General features: G+C 49.3%; 1 protein-coding gene across 9 annotated transcripts in view; it reads left to right on the top strand.

The window, feature by feature from the left end:
• LOC144113640 (dnaJ homolog subfamily C member 7-like) overlaps nucleotides 1-27626 on the top strand; it is a 129291-nt gene that overhangs the window by 71835 nt on the left and 29830 nt on the right. For 6 of the 9 annotated variants that reach the window (XM_077646824.1, XM_077646827.1, XM_077646826.1 and 3 more), the window contains 3 exons: nucleotides 24535-24623; nucleotides 25119-25456; nucleotides 25780-25898. In XM_077646824.1, the coding sequence (XP_077502950.1) occupies nucleotides 24535-24623; nucleotides 25119-25456; nucleotides 25780-25898 (546 nt within the window). Of the gene's footprint in view, nucleotides 1-587; nucleotides 896-13930; nucleotides 14851-22464; nucleotides 23199-24534; nucleotides 24624-25118; nucleotides 25457-25779; nucleotides 25899-27626 lie in introns of those variants that run through there. The other 3 variants (XM_077646825.1, XM_077646820.1, XM_077646821.1) reach the window with 3 other exon arrangements.

The raw sequence follows: 27626 nt of genomic DNA on the forward strand, positions 1-27626 counted from the left end.
CGTCGCTTGGAGGCTTACCTGGCTGTGGCAGGAGCTGGATGCTGCAGTCACCACAGCCAAACATCTGAAACGCACTATACTTCGATTCTTTGTGTTGAATCGACGTTGCTGGATTATCGACGGATTTGTTGAAGGATTCACTCACTGCACGTTGCCATTGTAGGGTGTCGCGTTGATCATCCATGGCGGCTTACAGCTAAGTACTCGGGTATCGAAGGACCAATACTTCTACCTGCAAATTTTTAACTTACCTAGTGCCTACCATTACCGAGATACAGCGGATTGTGCGTAACTTTTTTTTTTTTTACCTACCGTTGCAGTTACGTTTTCTTTTTTGACTAGTAAGTCAAGCCTGTTGCCGAAATGAGAAGACAATTACAATCACGGCATTGCGAGGGTTCGGTGGTCCGGGCAAAATCCGTCGTTGAAGCCCGCGCGCAACACACACACGCGTGCCGATGCGCTGCTGCTCGGTGGGGCTGCCCCGCTCTGCTCGTTCCGGGTACGGGCGCGGGGCACTCTCCGGCGATACCCCGTTGCCGGCGTGTCTGCCGCGGCTGTTCGGGGAACGCGATGTCATCACTCCGGCCGTCTGTGTGACCGCGCTCTTTTGGCCGCTCGTCGAGTGCGGCGGCGTGGGCAGACTTGGCGCCACGATTGGCGGCGCGGCGCGTCACGTGTCTGCGCCGGTGTGGTTGTTCACCTTCGCCGCGAAGCGGGCAGGCAAAGTAGCGTGCGCGCTGCCTCGACGCGCACCTGTACTACGCTGTGCTGTTTCCGTTCGTGCTCTGCGGTGTGTGCGCGCCATGGTGTTGACGTCCCGCGCATGCCGGCCGCCGGAATGGCACAGCACGCTGGCCATCCAGAAGGTTGGGCTCGCCGGCATGTCCCGCAGGTAAGCGACGGCGGAGACGACCCTGTGCCGCACGCTCTCTTCCTCGACGTGATGAGCGCCGCAGGTAGCGGAGTATAGGAGTTCGCGTAAACGCTGTGGCGTTCGGTTTCCGGTGGTGTCCGCGCGTGGCTCTGCCCCTGGAAGCTCTAGCGGTATAGGAGAAAAGTCGCCCTTTTCACCCGCATAGCCAGGCATAGGCAAGGCGCTCTGGTGATGGAACACGCAGCAGTTGAAACCCCCTTGCGATTGTGATCACAGACCGCTAAATATTTTGTGATTGAATTAGCAAGATTTCATGTTTTATATGTTATAGTGGGAAAGCTGAACACGCGCAGCTGTTTCATGAAGCCAGCTACGTGCGGAGCAGCTTCAACTGAACCACTCTTCGCTATTTGTTATGACGCTCAGCGTAGAGCTCCTTTCAGCGGGACTGCGGCGAGCATCTCAGGTGCGGCACGATGTGCCACCGAGCCGGATTCAAGCGCGTTCCTATGTTCATTACTCATCGAGTGTGTAGCGCAACATCGGTGTGTAACCGGTTGATGGGCTAATGTAGACTTTCTAGGTTCCGTTATGTAGCAACGTGACTCGCGTTAGTTGCTCACTGCGGCTGGATGAGAACAGGTGAAAGACTGGGTCTGTGGCGTCCGCGTGAAGTGTTATGTTAGCGTGTATGAATTATTGACTGCTGTTTGCGTTCTTGCATAGCAGCCGCCCATGCGCCGTGCCTGCGTGATTCTGGGTGCAATCATCTCTTCTGCATCCCTTTGGGATTGGGGGGGGGGGGGGGGGGGGGATGCAAACCTCTACCTCTGAGGGGCAGTGTGGGGGCGTCGCACAAATTCTTTGCTGTTTCCAGTCGTTTCTCTACGCAAACTATTAAACTTTTTAAATAGTTGGGCTGACACCACCACGCGAAGGTAGACTGGACAGTGTATCTGCGCTGAATTAGCAGCTGTAGCTTGCGCCGAGAAATTAGGGGCCGGATTTTCTGGGGGCTGCTCAGGCGTTGGACCTGCGCGTTATTGGCCGCCGCTTGAGCTGAAGTGCACGTCGGGCTGTCATGATCTTTGAAATGACGAGTCCGTGCCAGCCGCGAACCGTTATCGCTTGCAGGATCGCGTTGCCCGGACTGTTCGGGACCGGCCATCTCATGGCTTGGAGCCGCATTCGTCAGGTTTGCGACCGGGCATGCCTATTTTTAAGAACAGTAGCAGTTTCTAAGAGCTGTATTTTTAACCCTTTCAGACGCCATTTTTCTGTTTCCATCGAAAACATATTTTCCGACCTAAATATTATATTCAAGCCTCGGGAAAGATAAAATGTTAGTTTTCCAGCGCAGAATACCAGGTGATCATTTTTTTACGGGGATGGGCAGTTACCTATGAAGTGCAATAATTTATGGAAACAGCAACACCGAAATGCCAGGAAACACCCCAAGGGTCGTGCAATCGACTTGTTTCGAATACGCGCGTTATGCTTGAAATCGCGAGAAAAAATTTGACTGGTGGCAAAATCTCTCGGTACTAAAATGGCGGACCAGGTGCTATCCCACTCACTGTTTCGCGAATTATTTACTGTGTGCGCTTTATGGCATTAAAAAAAATCATATTTGTGACATGAAGGTTGGTAAATTCGCCTGAACCAAAGAAATCGCTGCTAGGTGGAGCGCACTCTCAGAAAAAGCTGCGAGTTTGCTTTGTGCACAAGTACAGACACCATTGCAAAGTGCTCACAAAGCGCCTTGGCAGTGTTTAAAGGGCAATACGACGGCCGCAGTGCCGTGTACGCAGCTTGACGGGATACAGTCTTTGGAACAGAGGCGTCACCGACTCGCAGCGGCATCGTTCATTTGTTTTTGCTCATAATGTTTTGCACCGTTGCGTGTCAGCTGGGTTCGTGCGATTGGGCACATCACTCGTAGATACAACAGCGTGAACATCTATGGGCATCAATTGCGGGCAATTTCAGTCGTGGGATTATTTAATAACACCCACCCCCACTGGTTACAAAAGCAGCGTATATCCCTTTTATTCGCAGAGCAAAATTCGTCCTTGCCCCCTGCTCGGATTTGGGGCCAAACTCGTAAGCTGACCGTCATTGCTTAGTTGCAGTGCAGTTGCCCCGCAGAGGTGGTGCTCCCGAATTTTAGGTCTACACACCGCGACGAATGTTTCCTGTGAGGCTCTCTGCTTCGTAGCCGCGTGTCTGCACTCGGGTGGGATGCGGGTGTGTGTGATTGCTCCTTTGGTTCAACAGGCCGCCGCGGTGGCTCAGCGGCTACGGCCCGAAAGACGCGGATTCGATCTCAGCCGCGGCTGTCGAATTTCTATGGAGGCGAAATTCTAGAGGCCCGTGTTCTGTGCGATGTCAGTGCACGTTAAAGAGCCCCAGGTTGTCGTAATTTCCGGAGCCCTCCACTGCGGCGTCCCTCACAGCCTGAGTCGCGTGAGGACGTTAAACCCCCCATAAACCATCCTTTGATTCAACGCCGAGTTGCAAGACGAGGCGCTCTGCTTTCTGTAGTGGCCGACAGTGCAGCGTTCAGTGGCCTCGCAGCGAATGTTCGGTCTGTCGCCCTGTTCTATATATCCCATTGTTCCGCGCCGATCGTGCTACCTTTCCCCGTACACGGTCCTGAGCTCTTCTTTCGAGCTTGCTAAGCTCTCATTCGCCTCGGGGGTCGGCCGGTCATTAGCGCGGGTGCTCTCTCTCTCTCTCTGTATCGCCCCGCGTTCGGTTTCCTGCTCGGTCCCTTCAACCGGGGGGTGTTCCCCGGCCAATGCTTCCTCGCCGCGTAGTCGTGTAGTCTCTCCTTCACGCCGTGCACGCCCGGTGGTGTGTTGTCACGCGCCCATCCGTCGCCCGGTCGTGAGTCATGTCCTGGGTCAGCGACTGGGGCTCCGTGCCGTTCCGCGTAATGGTTCAAGGGCCGTTCGGAATGCGCTTTGTTTGGCTCGTTGTCTAGACGGGAAGCCCGGTGACGGGCCCTCCTGTCGATTTCGTTTTTTTTTTTCTTTCTGACGGGCTACGAAGGAGAGATGTTCGGAGATGTTGTCGATCTTATTCCGTTGTTTGTGCACGGTGCGTGCCGATTTCAGTGCACCGAACAGTCGAGCGCGCGGATTCAAGGCGGGTAACGGATCCCGAGAGAGATTTAGCATAGCGCGATCCGCGATCGGCTGCCGCGGTCTGCTTACGCGGGGACCCAGCTGCGCCGTGGCAGGTATGCCCCCTCGGGGCCACCTGTGACCTGCGCATGCGCACATCGCTTGCGGTGTAACCATACCCATGGATGTTGGGGGGGGGGGGGGGGGGGGGCTGCGCTTGCTTAACGTGGGTTCGGGCCACAGCAAGCTGAGGAGGGCACAACCAGAGTTCACCACGCGGACTACGCTCCTGCTCCGAAGGGAGGGAGGCGCAGTTAAAGACAAGTGTTCATTACGCAGTAAGCTGTATTAAAAACAGTGCACTAATCCCCAGCCGCAGTCCTGCAGCAGCACCCGGAAGAGGGCCCGCGGAGCGGAGCGCGCAGTTGAGGGAGCTCGCGGGCCGCATCGCCAACCAAACAGCCAAATGGCGAGACGCAACAAGACGGATGAATGCGCGGAGCACATCTTGACACAGGTCTCGCGTCGATGGCTGAGGCCGCTGTACGATCGTTCTCGGGGCGCGTGCGGATGCGTCCTTGCGACTCTGCGCGCGGGCCGAACAACGGGGCGGATGACGTCATGCGGCCGGGTGGGCGAAGTTGGCAACTTTCGGGCGACAGGACTGCTTTTCGGCCCTTGACTCGAGCAAACGTGCAATGTGCGCGCGTTTCACCACCCGGCAAAGGACATCCCGAGGAAAACACTGCGCGCTTTGCTACTGCCTGGGCCGGCGGCGGTTTCTTCGTTATTTCCCGCTCGCGACATCTTGCCGAAACAACGCTCCGCACGTGACTCGGAGTGACCCAATGGGGATGCGAGGTCGAAACGCGAATAACGGAAGGGGATTGACAGCGCTTCGGACGGGGACAAGCAGCATGGCCACTGTCCCTACAAGCTCATAGCGGAAGCCGATCGTGCTGTGCTGAAACTTTATAATTTTAGACTGGACAATGCGGTACCGTACTCAGCGTGTGACGGTTCTAAAACTCTTCTCGCGGCAAGTAGCATGGAAATTACAGGCGCATTGTAGTGTTCTCGCACCAGAACGCAGTCTACAGGACTTGACTTGGCTTCTGGACGCATGTTCTATAGCCGAGCAATACAGCCCTGTCAGGCTACAGGGAATTAACCGCAGATTAACCGCGACGTCACGAAAATCGGTCAATGACATTGGCTGGAGGGCTTCCTCTGAGGGGCGTTTGCCGCTTCGTTCTTGTGATGTGGAACGATCAACTACTGACCGTACTTAAGTTTTGTACTTCAGGTTAGCTTTAGCCAGCACGCAGTCTCCTTCTGGCCGTGGCTTGACTGCGCCGCTCCGTTCCCCGGGCAGTCGCGCTCGTACAGTCGTCCACGCACTTGTCTATAGCGCTCGAACGGCGTGCTCTGTAGCGAATTGATGACAACCACCTCTGTCTGGCGGGCCCGGCACAGCATGAGGGCTACCTGAGCTGGGGACTTTCGAAAATGGAGCAAAAACAGCGAGGCATTTGGCGCGAGGTTTCTCACGTCGGTTGCTTACCGTGCACCACCTGGTTCAACTTGCTTGGCGCAGTTTTTTTTTTAACGATTTTTGAACTGGAACCACTTGAAATTGTCGCATGAGCTGCGCTTCTACAACGTTTCTCGGCATCGACACCGCACCTCTTCGTGAACTCTCAATGTCGCGCTGAGTTGCAAGGATGTGATTACTGGTGGCGATTCCACGCTCCCTCGCTCACGGACAACGTGGCTTCATGTCCCACACCGAACGGCGCTGGCTTTCAACTCCGGTGGTGGTTGGGTGCATTCGTGTCGCGGTGTCACGGCGATCTTGTTTTTAAATCCTCTAGTTTAAACGTTTTTTTTTTTTTTCTAGCGCCGCGCACCGTTTCGGCTCGTCGGCCGGCCCCATCCCGCGTGCTTGCTTCGTCTCGGCGCCGTCGGCGACCATGGGCGCGCCGGCGTTGCCTTGGCGTGTCGGCGAGGCTTTGGGGACCCGTGGGTGGCCGTCGGTGTGCGGGCCCTGAGCGTCTGCTGCTTTGCATACGCGCTCCTTCATCCTTGGCTCTGTCAAGCCTGTGTCGCGTGAGGGGGCGTTACATCTGGGGCAGACTTTCTTTTCTTTTCCCGCACTGCGCGAAGGTCACCGCGTCGGGTGGAAGGAGCGGCCCCGCGCGCTGGCTGTGGACGCAAAACGGGGATCGGACCCTGCGCTAGCTGCAGTACAATAAAGGCAGCTCAGCTGCCGCGTGTGGCGCGAAGCCCGAAATGTTTCTCGCTGTCATCTTCTGCGTACCTTACTATGAAAGGCCGCGCGTTGAAGTCGTGAATATTGGCGTTTTAGCCCCACCGTACGGTAAACACGGCAGCTACAGCAGCTGCTACCGTACGGCAAATGTGGCTAGACAAGTCTGGCAACGCTGGCAACGCGTTGCCGTATTTACCGGACGGCTGTCCGGCTACGCTAGAACTGTCTATTCTCTTCCTGCTGAGTGCAAGTGGCGATGATAGCTTGGTAGGGGACGTCCTAAAACTGACTATTTAGGTTTTAATTAGCAGGACAATAAATATGGTCCTATTTTTGGTAATTGTTCTAATTAGAGCAGGTCGGCATTTGATTGTTTAGCCAATTGTAGCGGGCTGTCGGTGCATCTAGTGTCAGTTTAGGTGTGCCAAGAGTGTGATTGTCCGCGGTGGTCGGAATTTCGGCTCTCCGCATGCATCAAACGGCCGTGTTTCGTAAACCGAGGTTGAAGTCCTTTTTCCGGAGGATCGGCGGCGGTCAGCGGAAATCTCGCCGTGATCTGGGCGCAAAACAGCGTTCGGTTTCCTCCCAAAACACGCTTCTCCGCGCTGTGCCCGAGGGCAGTTTAGGGGAGAAGGCCGCAGCATGATAACGGCGGATTCACACTTGCGAGTCGTGGAGGTCACGCAGCAGGTTGAAATCGATTTGCTACGCTCGCTCCCCGCTTTCCTACAGTGCCTCGGAAACCGTAACTAATTGCCCGAAATCGGTCGCGCGACGTTTGCGAATCATCTCTGCCGAAGTGAAGTCATGTTCGATGGGTGCTTTCTGCACCCTCTAAGCTGTACCTGGTCAGGAACACTGCCTCTTGAGGGGTCTTCCCCACGGTCCGGTGTCCGATCAGCCCGTCCGCATCCACGTGACGTTTTAATGCGATAGCATTTAGGTTGCCTTACAAAAAAATTGCCGGCTTCCCTGTTACGAAATTCCCCGATTGGTTGAGAGAGGTCACGTGACCCCGTGATGTCATCGCAACCTTCCCACCGTGGCAATCCGTCCACTGTTGCCAAATTCAGTGCGGTTTCCACCTACCAACCGTGGCGCTGCTCATGATCCTTATGGGAGCTCGGGGAGAGCATCCAGGGTCTCGCAAGCCCCGCCGGTGGCTGTGTTTGAAGCAGCCACCTGCCGGGGCAATGACGCATCGCTTAACCCCGCTGCACCACCGCGCCAGCAGGGGTCTCCCCGCGATCTGTGAATACGACTGAGAGGGGTGCGACGTTAGCACCACGTGGCCACGGGTGAACCAATCGTGGGGCAGCGCGTGGTTTGAAAATCTGAGGACCCCCAAAAATTTGGAAGTTGACCCACTCCAGAAAACGTATTAAGGTGGACTAGTCAGTGGATTAAGGTGTTTAGCGGTTCGGATTAGTATAATCCCACGCGAAAAGACTGTGGAAGGTGCGCGAACATTCTAGAAGGTGACGCCTCGTGCATGTCATATAAGGGCAATGGAACCGGTTCCAACCGGAGTTTTGGCGAGAAAATCGCAGGAGCAACATTAGACACTCATTGTAGACGCCGTAGGAGGCAGCTTAAATGCTATCGCATTTTTTTTTTTGAGAATGTGGTGAAAGACCCCCAAACCTCGCTCGGAAATCTCTTATGAGACTGCAGTTGGGCTCGTCGCCACGGCTTGGTTGACACGCTGCTGCAACTCCATGCTCCAAGCATGTGTTGTTCCATGCTGTAACGGAAACTTCCCGCAATGAAAGCCAAAACGTCCCATGTCAGGCATTTTCCCTTCAGCTACTTGAGAACTCCGCCAATTTCGAAAAAAATTGAGACAATTTCTGTTCTTAAAGTTCCCCGAAACTCAGCAAAAAATCCTCTTTTTCGCCAAATTTTAGTCTTCAAATTGGGGACATTCCCCGAATGGAACATCACTGGCTGCACGCGCTCGCTGGAAAGGGGCGACGCACGAAAGCACATGGCAGTTTCAGTCCCGTGTCAAATGTCTGCATATTACTGCCACTACTGCCCTCAAAATGAGTACCCCCCCCCCCCCCCAAAAAAAAAAAAAAAGCCAGGGCAAAGGGATTTTCAGAGAAAATTGGACGGAGCCTACGAGACCCAAACCGGTAACCGTACAGGGTCGGCTAACAGGAAAAAGGTCTATTCAGTTACACTTAACTCGTGACTCCCGCTAGGCTATACCTACAGCGCCTATAGTGTACTAGATTAGCTATACTAGTAGACTAGCGTCATGTTTATAAACAAAGGTGGCTCTGCAGTCAGCAGCGACGCGGGGTGTAGGCAAACACGCGGAATGCCTACATTGCGCCAAGCGACGTTGCCTTCGAAACCAACTCGCGTACGCGAATATTTCAAAGCGTGCGTGTCGGTTAGAAACACTTTTGTTGATTCCCAGAGAGCAGTTCTGCACTTAGCGTGTTGGCCAGACGGAATTACTAGGCAGAGCGCTGAATTCGCATTGGCCTCCTCCTCCGCTCCTAGCTGGCAGCAAAAGTAACAGCGCAGCGATGGCGGCCGACTACATTGATTGATTAAATGAAACCGAGCCGGCGCAGTTCCGGGCCGGCGCAACTTGCCCGATTGCCAGTGCAACAAGTAGGACGACGCGAACCAGCTGCTTCACATGACAAACCTTGTGATGCGCTTCCTGCTTTCTCCAATCCGCTTCACATCGGAGAACGTGGAAGATTACTGTACACTTAAGTCATAAAGTCCCTTTGAATGAGGCGAATGCGATCGCTCTGTTATTTGGAACTTCGTCGAGTGCGCAGCGGACTTGATTCTGTCTGATGAAACAGACATTTGTGGCAGGAGTCGGAAGTCTCGCTCCACCGGCGATGTCCGCAAGAATTCTTTTCTTGCTCTCGTGGCTTTGGGAGTGCTGCGCATTTATGGATGTCTTTCTCGAGCTTCAAACGAAATTTGCGCTCACTCTGCTAAGACGTCATTCTGCTTCTTATTTTCAAATTTGCATTCAAATGCGCGTCTCCTGCCTGATCAGAGTGGCCTTTGGTGTGTTATTCGCTGTGTTCACCAGGTTCCGATCCACCTAGGCTGCAATGGGAAAAATTCAGGTAATCTGGGAAATAACACCGCGTGACTTTGCCGAGACCCCAGCGTCGTTTAATCGCTTTCGAGAACAGGTGTTGAACGAAACACTTTGGAAGCTCGCGAAAGTTAGCATAGAGAAAAAAAAAGGGGAAAAAAAACTACGCGTCGTCGGTGCTACCACCCTGCTGCAAACACTGAGGGCAACTAGCAGCAGCTGTTTTGTCTTCTTTTTTTTTTTCCGGGGTGACTGGCATCTGAACACCCCATTTGGTATGGTTGGATGACCAATTATTTCTAATTGGAAGCACCAGTTGGGCTCAATTTGTCGAGCCCAATGGGTGGCGAAATACAATTTGTTTTCGACCAATTGGTTTCAATTCGAAATTTTCCAGTTTGATCCATTGTTTCTTTTTTGACTGGGTACTGTCTCCTCTTGACCCGTAGCTCTCACCACGCTCCACTATTAGTGATGCAAGACTCGATAGTACTATCGATAGTTGTCACTATCGAACTATTGATGACGAAAAACTATCGATAGCGGTATCGATAGTACTATCGATAATGCTTTCGAGCTATGCCAGCTACCTTTTAAGCGGAATTGTGGCGCTTTTGCGCCTCAATTAAAAGTGGTAGTCATTTTATTTTAACTCTAGCAAGATCTCACAACCCCGACAGTTATCTTTAACTCATAAACTTCTACACAGCTCGGCGTGTAGAAGAAAAATGCACTAGGCTTGCACAGCGCATGTGCCATGCTATCATGAGCCACACCAATTAACGTTCGTTCTTCTTCTTGCGTCGTCTTGTTGCATTCTTCGCCATGCCATCGAGTGCCTTCGTTACGATGTGATGCATAAATAATGTAGAACTGCTTCCTGTGATCTATGATTTTTGCTTATATTTATTTTCTAGCTGGTGTATCAAGATGTCCTTATTTGTTGTTCCATTGGAAATACTTCAGAGGTTCGAGCAATAAACCACTGCTACGATTACAACCTCACCACCGACGAAATGCTTGATAAGCATCGCCACACATTAGCAGAAGGTAGATATGACCGGGCATCTTCTAGAAAAGTATGCTGCAGTGAGGGTGCGACAGTGCAATAAACAAACATCGCGCAGCTCAAAATCGTGCAACAGTATTTTTCCCTTATGCATCAAGCCATGCATGTATGCTTGTAAGGAAGTTTCCGTCCCATTCACATGCCGCGCACGTAGCGAGCCAAAAATTCGCCCCGATGCCCTTACTCTTTAATGCCACCACTAATGGGTAAACCCAATTTCCTTTTACGTGTTTTCTATCACGTTTTTGTTAAATCTTTTCCCAAAAATCAATCTGACACCACGTTGAACTAAATTCGTAGTAAAGATGTTACAAGGTTCTTCCGTCTTCGCACCGCACTTCCTTCGAGGTGCTCGCTTATTTGCCATTGGACGTGTAGCCGACAGCCAGACTATGGACGATCGATGACGGACAGACGAACGAAGAAACTGGACTTTTTATAACACTTGAAGAACTCTACGAAAACAACCTGGAAGGAGACCAAAGGCAATAACTATACACAGAAACAATTAACAGGGGCTGCGCACTCAGCTACCATGGCTCTGACACAAATTAACGCTCGTTTACGGCGCGTTTACCTCATTCTCGGCGACCAGTGTACGACCACTTCGGACTGTCTCGGAGGGTTCGCGCACTCCTTCCGGTGGCGTTGGCCTTGCTTTCGCCGGTCTGCCCAGAGAGCGGACAATCTCTAGCGACGTGACCCACTCCGTGGCATTCGAAGCAGCCGCTCCGTTTTCCCTGTTTGTTCACATCGCGCTCCTTCGTGCGCTCGAGTGCTGTCACCGGTCGTCGCACCTTTCGCCGGCTATAGCTCCTTAGGTGTGAACCACTTCTTACCCCCACGCAGCCGGATGTACTTTAGTCCTTCGGCGCTGAGGCCAGCCTTCATGCGGTCTGCTTCTACTAACGAAACAATTTATTCATTTGTTTCCGCCTGTCTGCACTGGGAGTAATAGTCAAAGTATGTGCGCGCACGGGAGGCGCACATACTCCTCCTGGTCATAGCGTTCTTCTCATAGCTGTTGCGTTCCTCGGCTCCTGGTCCCTGCAGGAGGTACTACCCCACCCGTTCGGTCAGCGCTGGCATGATGAGGTGCACGCGACTGTGCTCTGGCACATTGTACGCAACGAACATGCTTTCTACCTCGGCGAGCCATAACGGCACGTCCACATCATCGGGCAGGTTGTGACCCTTTATAGAATTTTAGCGCACTGAGTAGCCCTGCCGCGGTGGCTCAGTGGTTAGGGCGCTCGACTACTGATCCGGAGTTCCCGGGTTCGAACCCGACCGCGGCGGCTGCGTTTTTATGGAGGAAAAACGCTGAGGCGCCCGCCCGTGTGCTGTGCGATGCCAGTGCACGTTAAAGATCCCCAGGTGGTCGAAATTATTCCGGAGCCCTCCACTACGGCACCTCTTTCTTCCTTTATTCTTTCACTCCCTCCTATATCCCTTCCCTTACGGAGCGGTTCAGGTGTCCAAAGATATATGAGACAGATACTGCGCCATTTCCTTTCCCCAAAAAACCAATTATTATTATTATTATTATTCACTGAGTATAAACGTAACGATGAACTTACTCCGGACTTTTTCTGCAGAAATATTTTATCCGTCTACAGTATGTTTATTAAATTCATGAATTGAGTATTGCTGACAGCCAATTGTCGCAAATGTGCTGCGGTGGCACGGGGGTTATGGTACTTGGCTGCTGACTAGAAAGCCGCGGGTTCGATTCCGGCCACGGCGGCTATATATTTCTATGGAGGCGAAAGGCTGGAGGCCTGTGTACTGTGCAACGCCACTGCACACGTTAAAGAACCACAGCTGGTCGAAATCATTCGGAGAACTGCACAACGCACCCCTCATAGCCAGTCTCTTTCGGGCATTACGCCTCATAAAACGGTGAAACCAACAAGGTATCGCAATTGTTCTGGCAAAGTCGCTGAGCAACGAATGCAGAATATCGATAGTGTTACTATCGATATTCGATAGTAGCACTATCGATAGTTTCTTTTTTTACACTATCGATAGTACTATCGACGATACTGTCGATAGTCTATCGATAGTAGCACCATCGATAGTTTTTTTTTACACCATCGATAGCTTCAAAAAACTATCGATAGTAAATTTTCTGATAGTTTTGCATCACTACCCACTATCCCAATCCCCTTAACCGGGCCACCGGCTTTGCAGGCCTCAACGAGGACCTACAGCGAGCCGTGGTCCGGCTTGTCACCGATATGATAGGCGTCTACATTAAGACTGCCAATGAAAGTGTTTCTCTCCTCATGTTGTACCAGAAAACCGAAAAATGTTGGTTGAAGGGCTTGAGGATGACCGGTTGAAAGCTTCGAGCACGCCATTAGCACTAACCACCAAACTGTGCTAAATGAAATGCCAGTTAATCGGTCTACTCAGTAAACTACATAACAATGATTGTTTTAAGTAAACTGCCTAATTATGATTGTTTTTATGGTAACTGACTTCCGCCTCTGCTGACCGTTTGTTCCTGGAAATAATTAGCTTTCTTATATCAAACACACAGTTTTAGGAACTTTTTTAAAGTGTTTGCTGTAACACCTGGCATATAGCTGGCGCCATTCAGTAAAACAAACCAACGAACGTCGCATATGAATGCGTGACCATTTTCCGCGATCATTCGGCTTGCGCACAAGATTGGTTACTCGGAATGTGCATCCGGAACACGTACTCGTATTGGCTAAAATCGTGCTGCGTCTGCTGTGATAAACGGCCGGAACACATTGATTGCTCTTGTTTGCCTTGCTTCACTGCACAGCGCCATCCCAAGATGCACGATCCCCTGTCTATAAACATATTTACAGAGCTTGTGGCAGTAAATATTGGTCAGGTACTGCAGACACACCGTGAATAAAGGCCGTACTATTGCCATCTGTAAGCAAACCGCAGACGGAAACGAAACTCGTCGGTGGAAAGCAGCCGACGTCCTGGTCTCTTTTCGGGGTGGGTCTTCATTGAATGAACCGAACTCAAATCATCCACGCACGCAATACCACTACTAACGCCCAAAATATCATCTGAAGACAACACAGTGACGAGACCGGCACGATCACCGACAAGTCTCATTTTTCGCAGCTACCAGTGTTGCTAATAAAAGTTGGCGCACCGCGTACTTTGGTGCCTTGGGGGCCGCATCAAAATTCTGCGCCTTGCGGCACGTTCGCTTCTTTAGCTGTATAATAGATGGCGTGGCGAACCTTTCAATGCGCCTTTGCCCGGGCCCGGTTTAATTTGAAACGGCGGGCGCGTCGTGAACCCCTGTGGTCTGCTTTTCTAGGCGCATTCAGTTGTGGGCGCTTTACCGCACCCTGCGTGTGCGCGGTTGTTAGTGACGTCCTGAGCTGCGCGAAAGGTGCTGAGCGCGCGGCCGTCGCGCCCCTGTCTGCGTTGGAGCATCGCTTCCCACGGTTTCTGTACCAGCGAGCACGTGACGGCGCGCCCGTTGGAAAACGAAACCTCGCGGCTGTTGTGCAGTACCGCCATGGCATTGTTTAACGGAGTGGGTGCGCCGAGTGGCCTAGGCTGGGGACTGAGTGATGCGGACGAAGTTGCTGCCCACCAAGGATTACGCTACTATTTGCAGAAGGCCGAGCAGCTGAGTCGCGTTGAAGTGAAGCTTCTACTTGCACAAGACTGTGCGGACAACATCGAATTTTCGGCTTCATGGCAGGAAGCCCAGCGCCTCTATCGTCGTCAAATCTGCGCCGTGACGGATGATGGCGGGTACGGAGTAACTGAGGATCACTGTGTTGCACTCGTTTGCTACACGCTGAGGCTGCCCAACATCAGCCGGCTGTTCAACCAGTCCTGCCGTAACGCGCGAGATACTGAATCAAGCTGGCGCGCGTTTCGTTTCAAGAGCCTGTGGTGCCTGTTGGTGGAAGCCTTTAAACTGCTGCCACACTCGGACCCTGCTTGCGGAGCCCTTTACCGCGGAGTCAAATGCATGATGAGCTGCAGCGTTGGGGGCTTGGCCAGGTTTCCGCAGTTCGTGTCGGCCAGCGTGCGCTTTGATCAAGCGGCCAAGTTTGCGCGCCGAGGTGTGCTCACACTCGCGTCCGTGCCGGCGGAGTTCGTACGCGACATCAGTAGATATTCGGTCTACCCGCACCATCGTGAAGTGTTGGTCTGGCCGCTATGCTCGTTCAACGTCCGAAGAGTGTGCCCTGGCGGTTCGCACTTGCTCGAGTTTCGAGAGGCGGAGCCGTTGCGGATCCCCCGGCTGCCGGTGCCAGACGCGGCCGGCCTGCGCCATGGGGAAGAAGAGGGCGTTCTCTGCCCGCTGCTTGCGCGGCTGCAGATCCTCTGCGTGCTGTCGGCCCCCGTCGGCAGCGTTGCTCCGGATCCAGATACAGTCGTCCCTGCGGTGCAGCTTCGCCAAAATAGGTCTGTTCTCTGGCCATTTCATCGCAGCAGGCCGCTGCTCGTAGCTCAGATGCCTTACATGAGCGTTATATCTTTAGGTTTTTATAACAAGACGATAATTACTTGAGCCTGTTGGCGCATTTTTGGTTAGGAACACAAAAGTGCATGACAAATCTTGACAAGCAAGCGGACATGCCAAGGCGGTCGTGTAAGCTGCGCCTTGCCCTGTCCACTTGTCTCCTTTTTTTTCCGCGCTGTTGTATGTTAGATTTTGCAGTCATCGCTGACAAATAATAGGGGCCAGTTTGTTCATTCTGGACATGGTCCTGTCCCGCATGCTCTTTTTCACGACGAGGAACTTGACGGGGTAGACGAAATGAGAGCCGCTTGCTTAACGGCCATTTCGCCTCCATTCCCAGGAAACACAAAAAGTGCTTGCTGAAATCTGTCATCTACACCAATACGTTTTGATATAGCCAAGATTTTATATAACCGTCTGAAGTCTTCAAGACCTCCTGTAGCCTAGGCTAATGCAACACGATCTGTCAGGTTTTCCTTGACATCTTGTAGACTTCTAGGTGATACCTTGTTTAGCTATTAAGAGCGTTTTAGCTCTTTTGTAGCTGTGGTATCCAATGCTAGTAGTTGGCTAATAGAGGTCTTACCTTACTGTATAGATGTATTTTAGCCGTTTTGTATCTCTGGTAATGTAATTTTTTATTCAGATACCCTAAAGGCCCTTATGGGCATTACATAGGGGGGGGGGGGGGTTAACAACAGGATATTTCAAACACAATTAGGGGGGGGGGGGGCAAGGCAATATAGAACATCGCGGTAAGGATCACCGAATACAACAAGAAAATATAAAAAGAAAAAAAGGAGAGAGAATTGCATACATGCATACAAAAAAAAAGAACAACAACAACACTCCGTACAAAGCATGTAAATACACTTACAATGCGTCAAAGGCATAAAATTCTGCTTTTACCCAACATGCGTAAAACTGCGTTTCAAATTACTTACAAATGAGTCATGATCACGTATAGAAGCAATTTCTTTTGGCAGCTTATTCCAGTGATGAATAGCTAGAAAGAGCGGTGATTGTCGCAGGAGATTCGTACGCGCAAACATGGGACGCACTTTGAAGGGATGGTCGAGGCGGGGGAAAATTTTTTGTGGGGGTTTGATATGGGATGCTGTAAAGGATGACGGGGCATGATACAATCTGTGGAAGTGGGAAAGTAGTGCTAACAGTCGTCGTGTTTCTAGAGACGGTAATTGGAGGGACTTTTTGATAGCCGTGATGCTGGATGTTCTAGAGTATGTTTTAGTGATGAAGCGTGCTGCTTTATTTTGTAAAGATTCCAGCTTGTTTATTAGGTAAGTCTGATTTGGATTCCATATTATGGAAGCGTATTCAATCTTTGAGCGAACTAGAGCTGTGTAAGCTAATAATTTAGTTGACTGATTTGCTAAATATAAATTTCGCCTAATGAAACCAAGTGTTTTATTTGCTTTCGAAATTATTTCATCAATGTGATCATTCCATGTAAGGTTAGAAGTTAAATGGACTCCCAAATATTTTAATGTATACACATTCTCTATGCATATGCTGTTCATAAAATATGAACTTAAGTGAACGTTACTGGCTCTGGTAAATGTCATAGTTTTTGTTTTAGAAACATTAATTTCCATTTGCCATTGCTCGCACCAAAGTGAAATTTTGTTTAGGTCGGCCTGTAAAATATTAGCGTCTTCAGAGGTAATAATTTGTCTGTAAAGCACGCAGTCATCTGCAAACAATCGAACTGTTGAGGTCAGGTTGTTACTGATGTCATTAATGTAAATTAAGAATAAGATTGGGCCAAGTACGGATCCCTGGGGAACGCCAGATTTAACTTGTGCTAAAGCGGAAAAGTGATCATTTACGGAAACAAATTGGTAGCGATCGGTTAAAAAACTTGAGATCCAATTAACAATTTTTTCATGTATGTTAAGCCGGCTAAGTTTCGTCATTAAGCGAGAATGGGGAACTTTATCGAATGCTTTCTTGAAGTCAATAAATATGGCATCGATTATTATGGAATCGTGAACAGCTTGATGAAGATCAGTTATAAGTTCAAAAAGCTGTGTTTCACAAGAGCGTCCTTTCTGAAATCCATGTTGATTGTTAGAAAAGAAGTTATGTTCAGATAAATATTTCATAACTGCGGAAGATATGATATGCTCAAGTAATTTACATGGAATACTAGTTAAGGATATAGGTCTATAGTTTGAGGGCACTGAACGGTCACCTGATTTGTAAATAGGAGTGATACGACCGACCTTCCAGTCATCTGGTACGATTCCTGTATCTATTGATTGCTGGAAAAGGGTGGCTAATACGGGAGATAATATAGGTTTAGTCATTTTAAGCATCTTTGTGCAGATGCCGTCTGGACCTGGCGCTGAGTTATTAGAAAGTCGATCGATGGCCGATTCTATTCCCTCTGGTGTAATTATGAGATCATTCATAGATGAGTCAATTGAAGGAAACGTAAGGTCAGGTGGAATTGGATTTTCGTTTGTGAATACAGAGCTGAAAAACGAGTTTAATTCAGTCGCAGCTTCAGATGGTGAGAGTAGCACACCGTTATTAACGATTGGTATAGTGGATTGAGAAGAGTGTTTAGGGTTAATTACTTTCCAAAACTTTTTCGGATTGTTCATTATCATGCTGACGATGTCACCGTTAAAAAACTTGTCTTTAGATGCTTCAATTTCAGCTTTACATTTATTTGATTGTTCTTGGTATCGCTGCCAATCACCATCTGAGTGGGACAACTTAGCTTTAGAGTAAAGGCGTTTCTTTTTATTTATTGCTCTCTTCACTAGGGACGTGAACCATGTGCTGTGTGTTGATGACGTTATTCTAATTTTGGGAACGTGCTTTTGTTTCAGTTCAATAAGCTTCCTTCGGATAGCGAGCCAGTTATCATTTGTATTGCGATAAGCCATGGTTTCCAAGAACCACACAGAAAAATATGACAGCTCTGTAAGAATCGCGTCGATATTTGCACGGGAGTAATCGTAAATTGATTTCGTTGCCTTTTCTGGTTTACTACTTTGTAATTGGTATTCACAGTGTACTACGTTGTGGTCGCTAATACATTCAAGGACGTGAACAAGCATATTTTCCGGATTGGTTGTGAGGACTAGATCTAGAATAGCTTTTCCACGTGTTGGTTTGCAAACTATTTGATGCAGATCAAATGAACAAAGAACATCGAGAAATTCCTTGCATTCGCTCTTCTTTGCGCAACCTAGGGGCGTACATCTCTGCCAATTTATTGTGGGGTAGTTAAAATCGCCAGCAAGTATTATAGGTGAAGTTGGATACTTGTCTTGGATTAAAGTTAGGGAATGATTAAGACTCTCGATGAATTCAGAAGTAGCATCAGGCGGACGGTAACAGACTCCGACTGCGCAAGTCACAGAGGGACAGACCTGAAGTGAAATCCACAAAATTTCAATATTTGACTGTGTGTCAACAACGCGAGCACATAGATTAGATTGCACGGCAACTACAACACCGCCTCCCCGTGCGCCCACCCTATCATTTCTAAATATAGTAAAATTTCTAGAGAGCGACAGCTCGTTGTCCCCAATATCGGGTGTAAGCCAAGTTTCTGTCCCAAGAACAATATCTACAGAACAAGCCTCAATAAATGCACATAGCTGGTCTTGTTTGTGAAACATGCTTCGAAAGTTGCACAACAGGAGTGACAAGGAATCACCTTGATTAGCATGACTGTGTCAATCATTCTGGTTTGTTTCGTCCCCTCGTGCGCCAACAGTAGGTTGCGCACTCAGGCGACATACTTCGGCTTCATTGCGCGTTGAAAGACAGGTTACTTTGTTTTGTGATGAATCAAGGGTGTAACATTTGCTTCCAAGAAGGAGTTTATCGTAGACCACAGTATATTTTTCGTTAGGCTTACGTGCTTCGCGAGCGAAATCTCTGAGTTTTTTCCTGATGAGCTGTATACGGGCCGAGAAATCATCTTCAATCCACACGCGTGGCTTCTGCAGGTCCTTCAATTTGGAAGCATTTCTTAAAATGATGCTCTTGTCTTTAAAATTCAAAAATGAAAGACAGTTTACAGAGAGCCCATCCTTGATGTCTCACAAGCAATAAGAACTCTGAAGAAAATACGTCTTGCATGCTTGGGAGACAGAATGTGTGCATTGAGGGTGTTTGAGAAAACTTGTCAGTGTGCTGCCCCCTACCCTCCGGGGGCTCCGGAATAATTTCAACCACCTGGGGATCTTTAACGTGCACTGGCATCGCACAGCACACGGGTGCCTTAGCACCTGGAGACCCCCTTTTCTCAGGATTCGGGCGATGGCTTCGCTGACACCTCTGACGTAATGCCTGTTTCACATGCAAGCGAAAACCCTACACGCGGACAGCTTTTCGTGGCTATGCAGCATTGTTGTAGGCGTTACCAAAAAAAGTGACTAAATACTTACTCGTTACGCTAAGAAAAAAAGAACGCGTTACCGCCCTACGTTACCTATAAATAAGTAACGCGTTACCGTTACCGAAAAAAAGTACCGAACGTTACTTTGCCGTTACTTCATGGCCATAAATTTTAAATAGTGCGTCTTCGCCTTAAGAACTCCGGATAACAATTTTATAAAGCTCATATTTCACATAAAACTTCTAGCCCAAACAACCATTTTACGCGATATCCTGATTTAACGAGAATACTTTGCACAAATGTGCAGGAACTTAGCAATGTTATAGTGGCCTAAAGTTGCCTGTAGAGTTACATGAGATGGATTCTAACTCTGTGGCACATGGTGAAGCCATCTTCTGAATGTGGCATTAAACACGAAATGACACTTCATCATCAATTCTAACTTCACAAAGAAAACATCGCTTAACTCTCAACAAATTTACAGTAATTTTTAAAATTTTATGTTCCAAAATGCTCGGCATGCTTCCACTCTGTAGAGAGTTGTGTGTGTGAGCGGTTCGAGAAGAGGCGCTAGGCGAAGGCGAGTGTGGGAATGGGTGTTCGTGCACGTGTTTCGTGCTTTATGGCTATTGTATGTTTTTTTTTTTAGTTGGGTGCGTCGTCAAGGGTAGGTGTTTTCTGGGATGCATGCGAGCCGCAACAAAGGTCGTCGACAGCACCTGTTTGTTTATTTGCAACATCACATTAAGTGCTTTGCGCTTTTGGGCTGTGCCCTGCCCCCGATGCGGGAGGGGAGAGGACAAATGCAAACCTGTTTTTCGCTTGCACCGTGGCGCCTCCGACACAGCAGTAGCTTGCCGCAGTGTTTGAGGTTGCCGCTGCTCGCTCACATTGCGCTGCATTTGAACCGGTCTTGATTCGTTAAAATCGAGTCCATGTAGAAACGCATTCGTAGAGTTGGGTTGACCTTGCTCAGCCCGACCCCCGGCTCGACGCTATCAGGTTCATGTAAACAGGACTCTAATGGCGTCGACCTATTATCATGACATCGCGGTTAATCTGTTTATCAGTAATTAGTCCTCTTGCTCCTTCCAGCCCTGCGGTGTCATGCTACCAGGTTTAAAAGGATTAAACCCGTCACGCGAACCTATTCACACCTTTGAGGGGCATTTGCCACTTAGTTCTGAAGTTCTTTCCGACTATAGTACCCTCCGCCCCTCTTTCCCCAGGCATTTTTCGCTTCCTTCGTGAGTTGTATCCAACCCTCCGACCGCATTTCCTCCTCCTCCCCTTCCCCCCGCCCGTCCTCTTCCTACTCAAGAATTCGGGAGTGGCTAAATGGGAAAGCCCATTATGGTCACCCCTCAACAGTTCGTCGCTTTAGCCAGTGTTCTGGTAGCGCCCGCCTCAACGGAGGCAACCGGTCATGCTGTGACCTTGAGAGAACGTAGCAATCCTCCGCGAGGGGGCGACGCGGTGTCTCTTTCCCATAGAGTTTCTTATGGTGTCTTCGACTGGTCGCTTTAGATCGCTCTAGAGCGCTCTGAGAGGCGACCGCACATTCGGCTGGTCGAAACCGGCCGCTCTGACAACATTCGGCTGGTTCTTTCTGAGCGCTCGCCTCCAGCTCAGTGCGCTCTGACGCACTCCGAGAAAGAAGTCGGAGCGGCTCCGAGATGAGTTCACGTGACTGTCACTTCCGCCATTTCGCGAAAGCGGTGCGAGGCCTCGGCGTCCCCTACGCGAAGGCAGAAGCAAGTGTAGGCTTCTGACGCAGTCAAGCAGTTAATGCAGCGTCCTTGCTGCGTTGTGTTTTGCGGTTGCCGCGCTGTGTGAGGCAAAATGTCCAAGAGACGCCGGATAACTACGCTAGGAACGCGGTCAGTGTTGCTGTCACATGACAACAGCGATTCCAGCAGTAGCTCAGACGAGGACGACAGTGCTATCCACTAGGCGATGTTCGAAAAAATGAGCGTCCCGTGGGACGGACAGCCGGGGTAGCGATCGAAACAGGCTACGCGGCGACCCGATGCAGACTGTGTGCCACCACATGCAGCTACTGTTGACACCAGCAGCCACCAGCAGCGGCGCCGCCGCGTCGTGGTTCCGGAAGTTACGTCCTCCTCCTGCTTCCTGCGCTTCCGCTCTAAAAACTCTCTGACCATTCGGCTTGACTAGTCTCGCTACGCTCTCAGAGCAAGAGCGGCTCCCACTGCCAAATCCAAACCGGATCACGGGAGCGACCAGTTGAAGACACCATTACTGTTAACAAGAGGGAAGCTGGCGCCCCGCCTTGGGAGTTTGCATGGAGCTTCCTCGAGACCACCTGTACCACCATGGGCGCTCTAAGCATCATGGGGCGGAGAGCTACCGACTGCAGAACTACAACTTTTGGCCAAAAAATAATGAAACAAACTTTGTTCGATAATCAAGAATGTCCTATCATTCAATATGTCTATAAATCGTAACAAACGAGCAGAAAAGCATGGAAATGCAAATTTTGCTCAAAATAAGCGATGGCTTGCTCTCCTATTGGCCAAGCATTGCAGACCACAAAAGCCAACGTTTCGTGCTGAACAGACGCACTTTTAAAAAGAAATGTTGAAAAAAGAGTTGTCGCTTCAACATTTAAAAGGTTTTTCCGCAGCATTTCGGAAAACGAAAACCTTCTATTGGCGTCGCGTGCTGTTTCGTTTTCGCTACTATGGCTTTAGCACACTACTTTTACGCCGAAGTCGTCTGCGCGTGGAGCGCGCTGTGGATAAGGAATAGGACATCTTAGTAACACCACTCTGTGTTTCGAAAAAAAAAAAAATCCTAATGTCCGCATCGAGTAGCTCATCGCCCCATGATGCTTTGCGCTCCCATGGATGTACAGGTGCAGCGCTGCTAGTTTCCCTCTAGTTAATAGTAAGAAGCTCTATGCTCTTTCCCTTCTCTCGCTGGCGCCCCCTCTCTGAATGCGTGTTACGGCTCGAGCTGCGAAGCCTTTTCTTGACCGTTTGTGTCGCGGCACTGTGTCGCGCGGTGCGAAACGTGTTTCATAATGTGCTCCTTGACAGCTTCTTACTGGGGAAGTCGCGGCCTTAAGTTCTACTTGGCGAAGGCTAATGAGTTGCCACCTGAAGTTGTGAGACGCATTCTTGTCTCTGAGCTGTTTGCAGATCCCACGTTCCACCATGCGTGGATGGCGGCTGTGGACTTTTACCAGACGCGGGATCTGTGTTCTCCGTTGTGGAATTTCATGGAGAGGGACTGCTACCTGGCACTCATCTGCTACACGCTTAGAACCCCCAACATTTGTATGAGATTTAACGCCGCCTGTCGCAAAGCTCGGCCGAACGAAAGAAGCTGGCATGCGTTTCCTTACAAGGGCCTATGGTGCCTGTTGATCTGGGCCTTTCGCTCTATTCCGCCCTGCAACAACATTCCCCCGGAGTTGTACCGTGGCGTTGCCACCTACTGTGGCACTGGCCGAGCGCCGGTGCCGTTTCCGCACTTCGTGTCAACCAGCGTGCTTGCCGACGAAGCCTCGAGGTTTGGCGACCAACGCCATCTCCTTTCATTTTTTCGTGTGCCTTCCGAATTTGTGAGAGACATCAGTCCGTACTCTATCTACCCGCACCAAGCTGAACTGCTGATCTGGCCGCTGTGCCGCTTCATGCACTTGACCTACTCTGGCAGCTACGAACAGCACTACAGCTTCTATGACGCGGTCCCTGTATGGTACGGTATATCAGCAGCATGGCAGCTAGTCTATGGGGCTTCGCTGGAGAGCAGTGCGTGCGCGGGGCCCGGAATGACCGGGCTTGTCATGTACTACTTTCCCGCAACCACTGCTGTTGTGGCGCCACATGCCGAGCCTCTGACTTTGGACCCGGAAGTCGAGGATGAGATAATGACAAGGTCAGTCCATCGCGCTAAAGGGGCAGGGTGCCTAATTCTGTTGCCATTGGTCTGGTTTTGGTTGGAAATGATCTGGACTGGTCTTCTTTTCCGGGCCACTTTTTCTGCTTTTCCGAGCAGTTCTCAGAAGTGCTTATACGAGCTGATGTGCACTGTTCTGTAGTGCTTTGTTCCTTTTTCCTGAAATAACAGTTCCTCCGTACTTTTTTTTTTTTCGATGCTCTACCTATATGTGCATGCGCCAAAATGATGATCCCAAGGCTAGTTTTGTAGACAAGTCCATGCTAGTATACCACAGCTTTGTTTCCAAACATTTCTTGTGAACAGTTTGTGTGTATTTAAAAAAAAATGTGGTTTTTGAGGAAAGGAAATGGTGCAGTAGCTCACTTTTTATGGACAGCTCACCCGAGGATGCCCTTTGTGTTTTGCATCCCTCAAAACACGGCCTCAGCGGACGGGTTCGAACCCAGGTACTCTGGCTCAGTAGCCAAACGCTCTAACCACTGAGGCTGGGTGTATTGTTTTCCACCTCTTATTAGATGAGGATGATATGTGCGTGGCATCCTGTTACTGTTGGGACCTCTAGCTGTGGACGTACGTGGCTGTCATTGGTAGCATAGTTTGCATGGAAATGTCAAGGGGATTTCACACATACCCAAAGCACGCTCCACTAAACTTGCTTGTCTCTTCAGGAGATCTTTTTGTTATTAGAAGAGATGCAAGCTGCAGACAGTTTTGCCATTTGGTTGTCGAAGCTTGCTTGTGTCTTGCAATGCTCCTGCTTCGTGTTTGGCTGATGCTATGGGGAACAGAGCGGGAAACATTGCAAGTTGTGCACCTAAACGGTAATCAGTTCATGCATGCAAGAAAAGTATTAAAGGCGGCAGGCAGCATGTTGCTTCTCATTTAGTAAAGCATCATTTGCATTAAGCCGGCAAATTTGTCACCACTATTGCCCGCTTAAAGTTTTACAGCTATGCTACCAAAGAATGCGAAGTACATATTTTGCTTATATGTGCTTCACGCAGAAAATGCCATGAGAAGTCCATGTTAAAACTGTTTGCAGTGCTTGAGTCTAGCCCAGCTATTTACCATGTCTATAGTCACTGAACTGGGTAATTAACCAATTTCAATCAATTCTTTGATTCATTATTTTAGTCTTATAATTTATAGCTCGGCATGCTTTCGGTTTTCAGGTAACCCACCTTCCAGCAATAATGTTCTTACAAGTTGGGTCTAAACATCGAACGTCTTCCATCAAAAATTGGTGGTGTTCACAGATGAACATGAGGAATTGTTGACTGAGCATGTGCCCTTTTTTTATTTTTAATTACAGGTTGGCCGAAGTGAAAAGAGAGCAAGGGAATGACTTGTACAGCCAACAGAAGTACGATGAAGCTGTCAGGTGCTACACTGAAGCAATTGGTATGTCCCAACTTTCTGTGTTTTGTTGTCTGGCTACTATATTTTGAAGAGCAGTTTCAACTTTAAAACCTGCTAACCTAGCAGGTGCACCTGTTGGAGTAGATACCTGGTGAATAAACTTTGATAGTTTGGTAGAAGAAACTTACTAGAGGGTAATAAAGTGCGATGATGGGAATCCTTAAAAAACTATTTTGGAAGTTTCATAAAGACCGGAAGAACTACTATTTTGGTGGGGAATTTGAGCATGTTTTTTTTTTTTCTGGCCTATTTTGGTAAGTAGTTGCAGGGCAGTTGTTAATTTCACCAGTGCTTTTACAGGGTGCTCTTAGTGTGTAAATTGAGCATAGCTACATGGATTGATGACTACCTGGAGTAGCAGTTTAGAAAAACTTGATTGATAAGATGGAACTTCCAAAAAGATAGCTGTGGAATTGTAGACTGATGGTGCAGTGTTTGAAATGCTTATCTGAAGCCCCTGATCGATATTGATTACAGAACTGGACGGGTGCAATGTGGCCTATGTGAACAACCGATCAGCTTGCTACATGATGCTGGGGAACTACAGGGCAGCCCTGGATGACTGCCGTCTGGCACTGCAGAAGGATCCCCGCAACGCCAAAAGCCTGCTGCGTGAAGTCAAATGCCATGTAGCCATGGGGGACCTTGGATCTGCAAAGCGCAGCCTGCAGCTGATACGCGAGCTAGACGCCCAGGGCTTTGCGCAGGCTCGGTTGCACAAGACTGAAATCGCCCGCCTGCTCAAAACAGTAGAGATCCTTGAGCACTTCCTAGGTGAAGCAGACAAGGCCTATGAAGCCCAAGATTATGAAAAGGTGCATCGTAAACCTCCCTCTGCATGTACAGGTGCAAAACATGTCGCAAATGAGGTTCAGATGCCTGAAGTCTGTGAGTGTTTGAAACACACCGATGACATTCTTAGCAAGGTTGTACGTCCAAACATTACACAGCTACAGGAGGCACAAGTGATAACCGTGTGTTTTGATCTCTCAGGTGGCTTTATTTATGATGCTGAAAAAGGGTTTCAGAACCCTTTAAACAAGAAAAAAGGCAGTTATTTTTTAAAGGGTTTACTTGGTGTGGAAAATGTATGTTTTTGTTCTACTTGTCTCATACCTTTTTTCATTTGCCTACCCAGGTTATTTATTGCATGGATCGTGTGCTGCAGCATGCGGTGTCCTGCACTAGGTGTGAAGTGCTCAAAGCAGAGAGTCTTGCACTGCTGAAGAAGTTGACTGGTGCTCGTGAGATTGCCGAGTAAGCCTCTGATCTTTTTACTGAAAGCATCCTTGAGTTTTAAAGTGCACTGGTACTCCAGAAATAAAAATACAACTGAGCACGAGAGCAGAAAAAAAATTGTGGCCGATTTGCATAGTCAGGCCAAATGTGAATTCGGTGCGCTAGCGGTTTGGTTTTCCCTTCGGTTCCGGTTTTCAGATGCAGTGTTCACGGATGGCAGTTGTTCGGATAGCGATAATGGGCTGATGTCCATATTTGCGGAACTGGTCATTCTCTCCCTTCATAGATAGATCCCTTGGAGTCTTCCTACTACACCTGGTGCAGTGGTGCAGCAGTCAAGCAATGTGCCACTGCCCTTCTGTGGCAGGTGCTGCCATCGGTGGGACTTGGATTACTTGGGTTGGGTTGTGACCGAGGTTAGTCTTCCCAAGCAGCCCCTCACGATTAAATGAGCTGCCATCTACCACAAAACAGGCTTCAGTCAGACAGACACACACACAACGGCTAAATGCGGTTAATGGCCACTACAAGTGCTAGCACACTAAAACTGGAGTCTCGGTGCAGCAAATACGCATATATACAGCATAAGCGCCCGTGGCACATATGTTGCTGACCAGTATCAAACATTTTATCTTGACCTCATTAGTTGCATGGGCAAAGCAGGCAAATTGTTCCACATATGCATGCTCTGTTTCATTTTCAGGGCACCTATACGCTTTGCTTACGTTAATCAAATCTTGAGGCCAAAATACAGTCCATCAGTCAGTTCCAGAAAGAGTGTATGTTGTGCTAAGGTGGGTTTAGTGCATGTGCAATACAAACCATGTTACATTTGCACACAGTCAATTATAGTAGACTGTCGTTATTTCTAACTCTTTTAACCTATTTGCTAGATCTGGGCTACCTGCACAGCGCTGCACAGTCCTTTTGGGGGCGCAGCATAACCTGGAACACCAGAAAGAATAGGTAGCAACTTGCATGAGGTTCTATGGCACAGAACAGCGAAGGGACAATACACAAGCGCTGAACTTCCACTAAACGGCTTATTTGGCACTCACAGGGTTTATAAAGGTACAAACCAGGTGTAAGAGGGTAAACACATGAAAGGTTATATGGATGACAGCGTGAAATTTGACAACAGACGTCTCAAAATTGAAAACAAAACTAAACCAGTCGCAACCAAAAGAACCTGAAAACTGGTGTGGACATTTCACAAGTTCGCACACTGCCCTGCATCCAAGAAGGCGATAAAGTGGATAAGGAGGGACTCAATTACTTTTATTTTTTATATGCATTTTTTCCTGTCACCCTGCATTCCTTGAAGCTAAGTTTGCAGTTGCGAAAATGGCAATGATGTGCCAAATGTCCAGACCTCCCCTTCCAAAACTCTTCTGTTGTGTAGGCGACAGCCCATTTGACCTATGTACGACTTGCTGCAGAAAAACAGTATCTTATACACAATATTTTTGGTGCATTGTGCAAATGGGTTCTAGTGCCCTATTGAGCAGTGATTCTGAAGGGTGCTGTCAGGGCTGGTGGCTTTGCACATGCAAGAAAATTTCTCAGGTGCAGACATGCAAACCTTCACTCCCACTTTTTGGACATTCTTTTTGTGAGCGTGTGACAGCTTATGGATATACGGCATCACCACTATTCTGTTTTCACCCGGGCTTTTAGCTGTACCTTTGTATTCTTGTCCCGCATATGCAGGCCCTCTGTAACTGCGATTACGAGGCACCTCGGAAA

This window comes from Amblyomma americanum, chromosome 1 (genome assembly GCF_052857255.1).
Source record: "Amblyomma americanum isolate KBUSLIRL-KWMA chromosome 1, ASM5285725v1, whole genome shotgun sequence".
Lineage (NCBI taxonomy): Eukaryota > Metazoa > Arthropoda > Arachnida > Ixodida > Ixodidae > Amblyomma > Amblyomma americanum.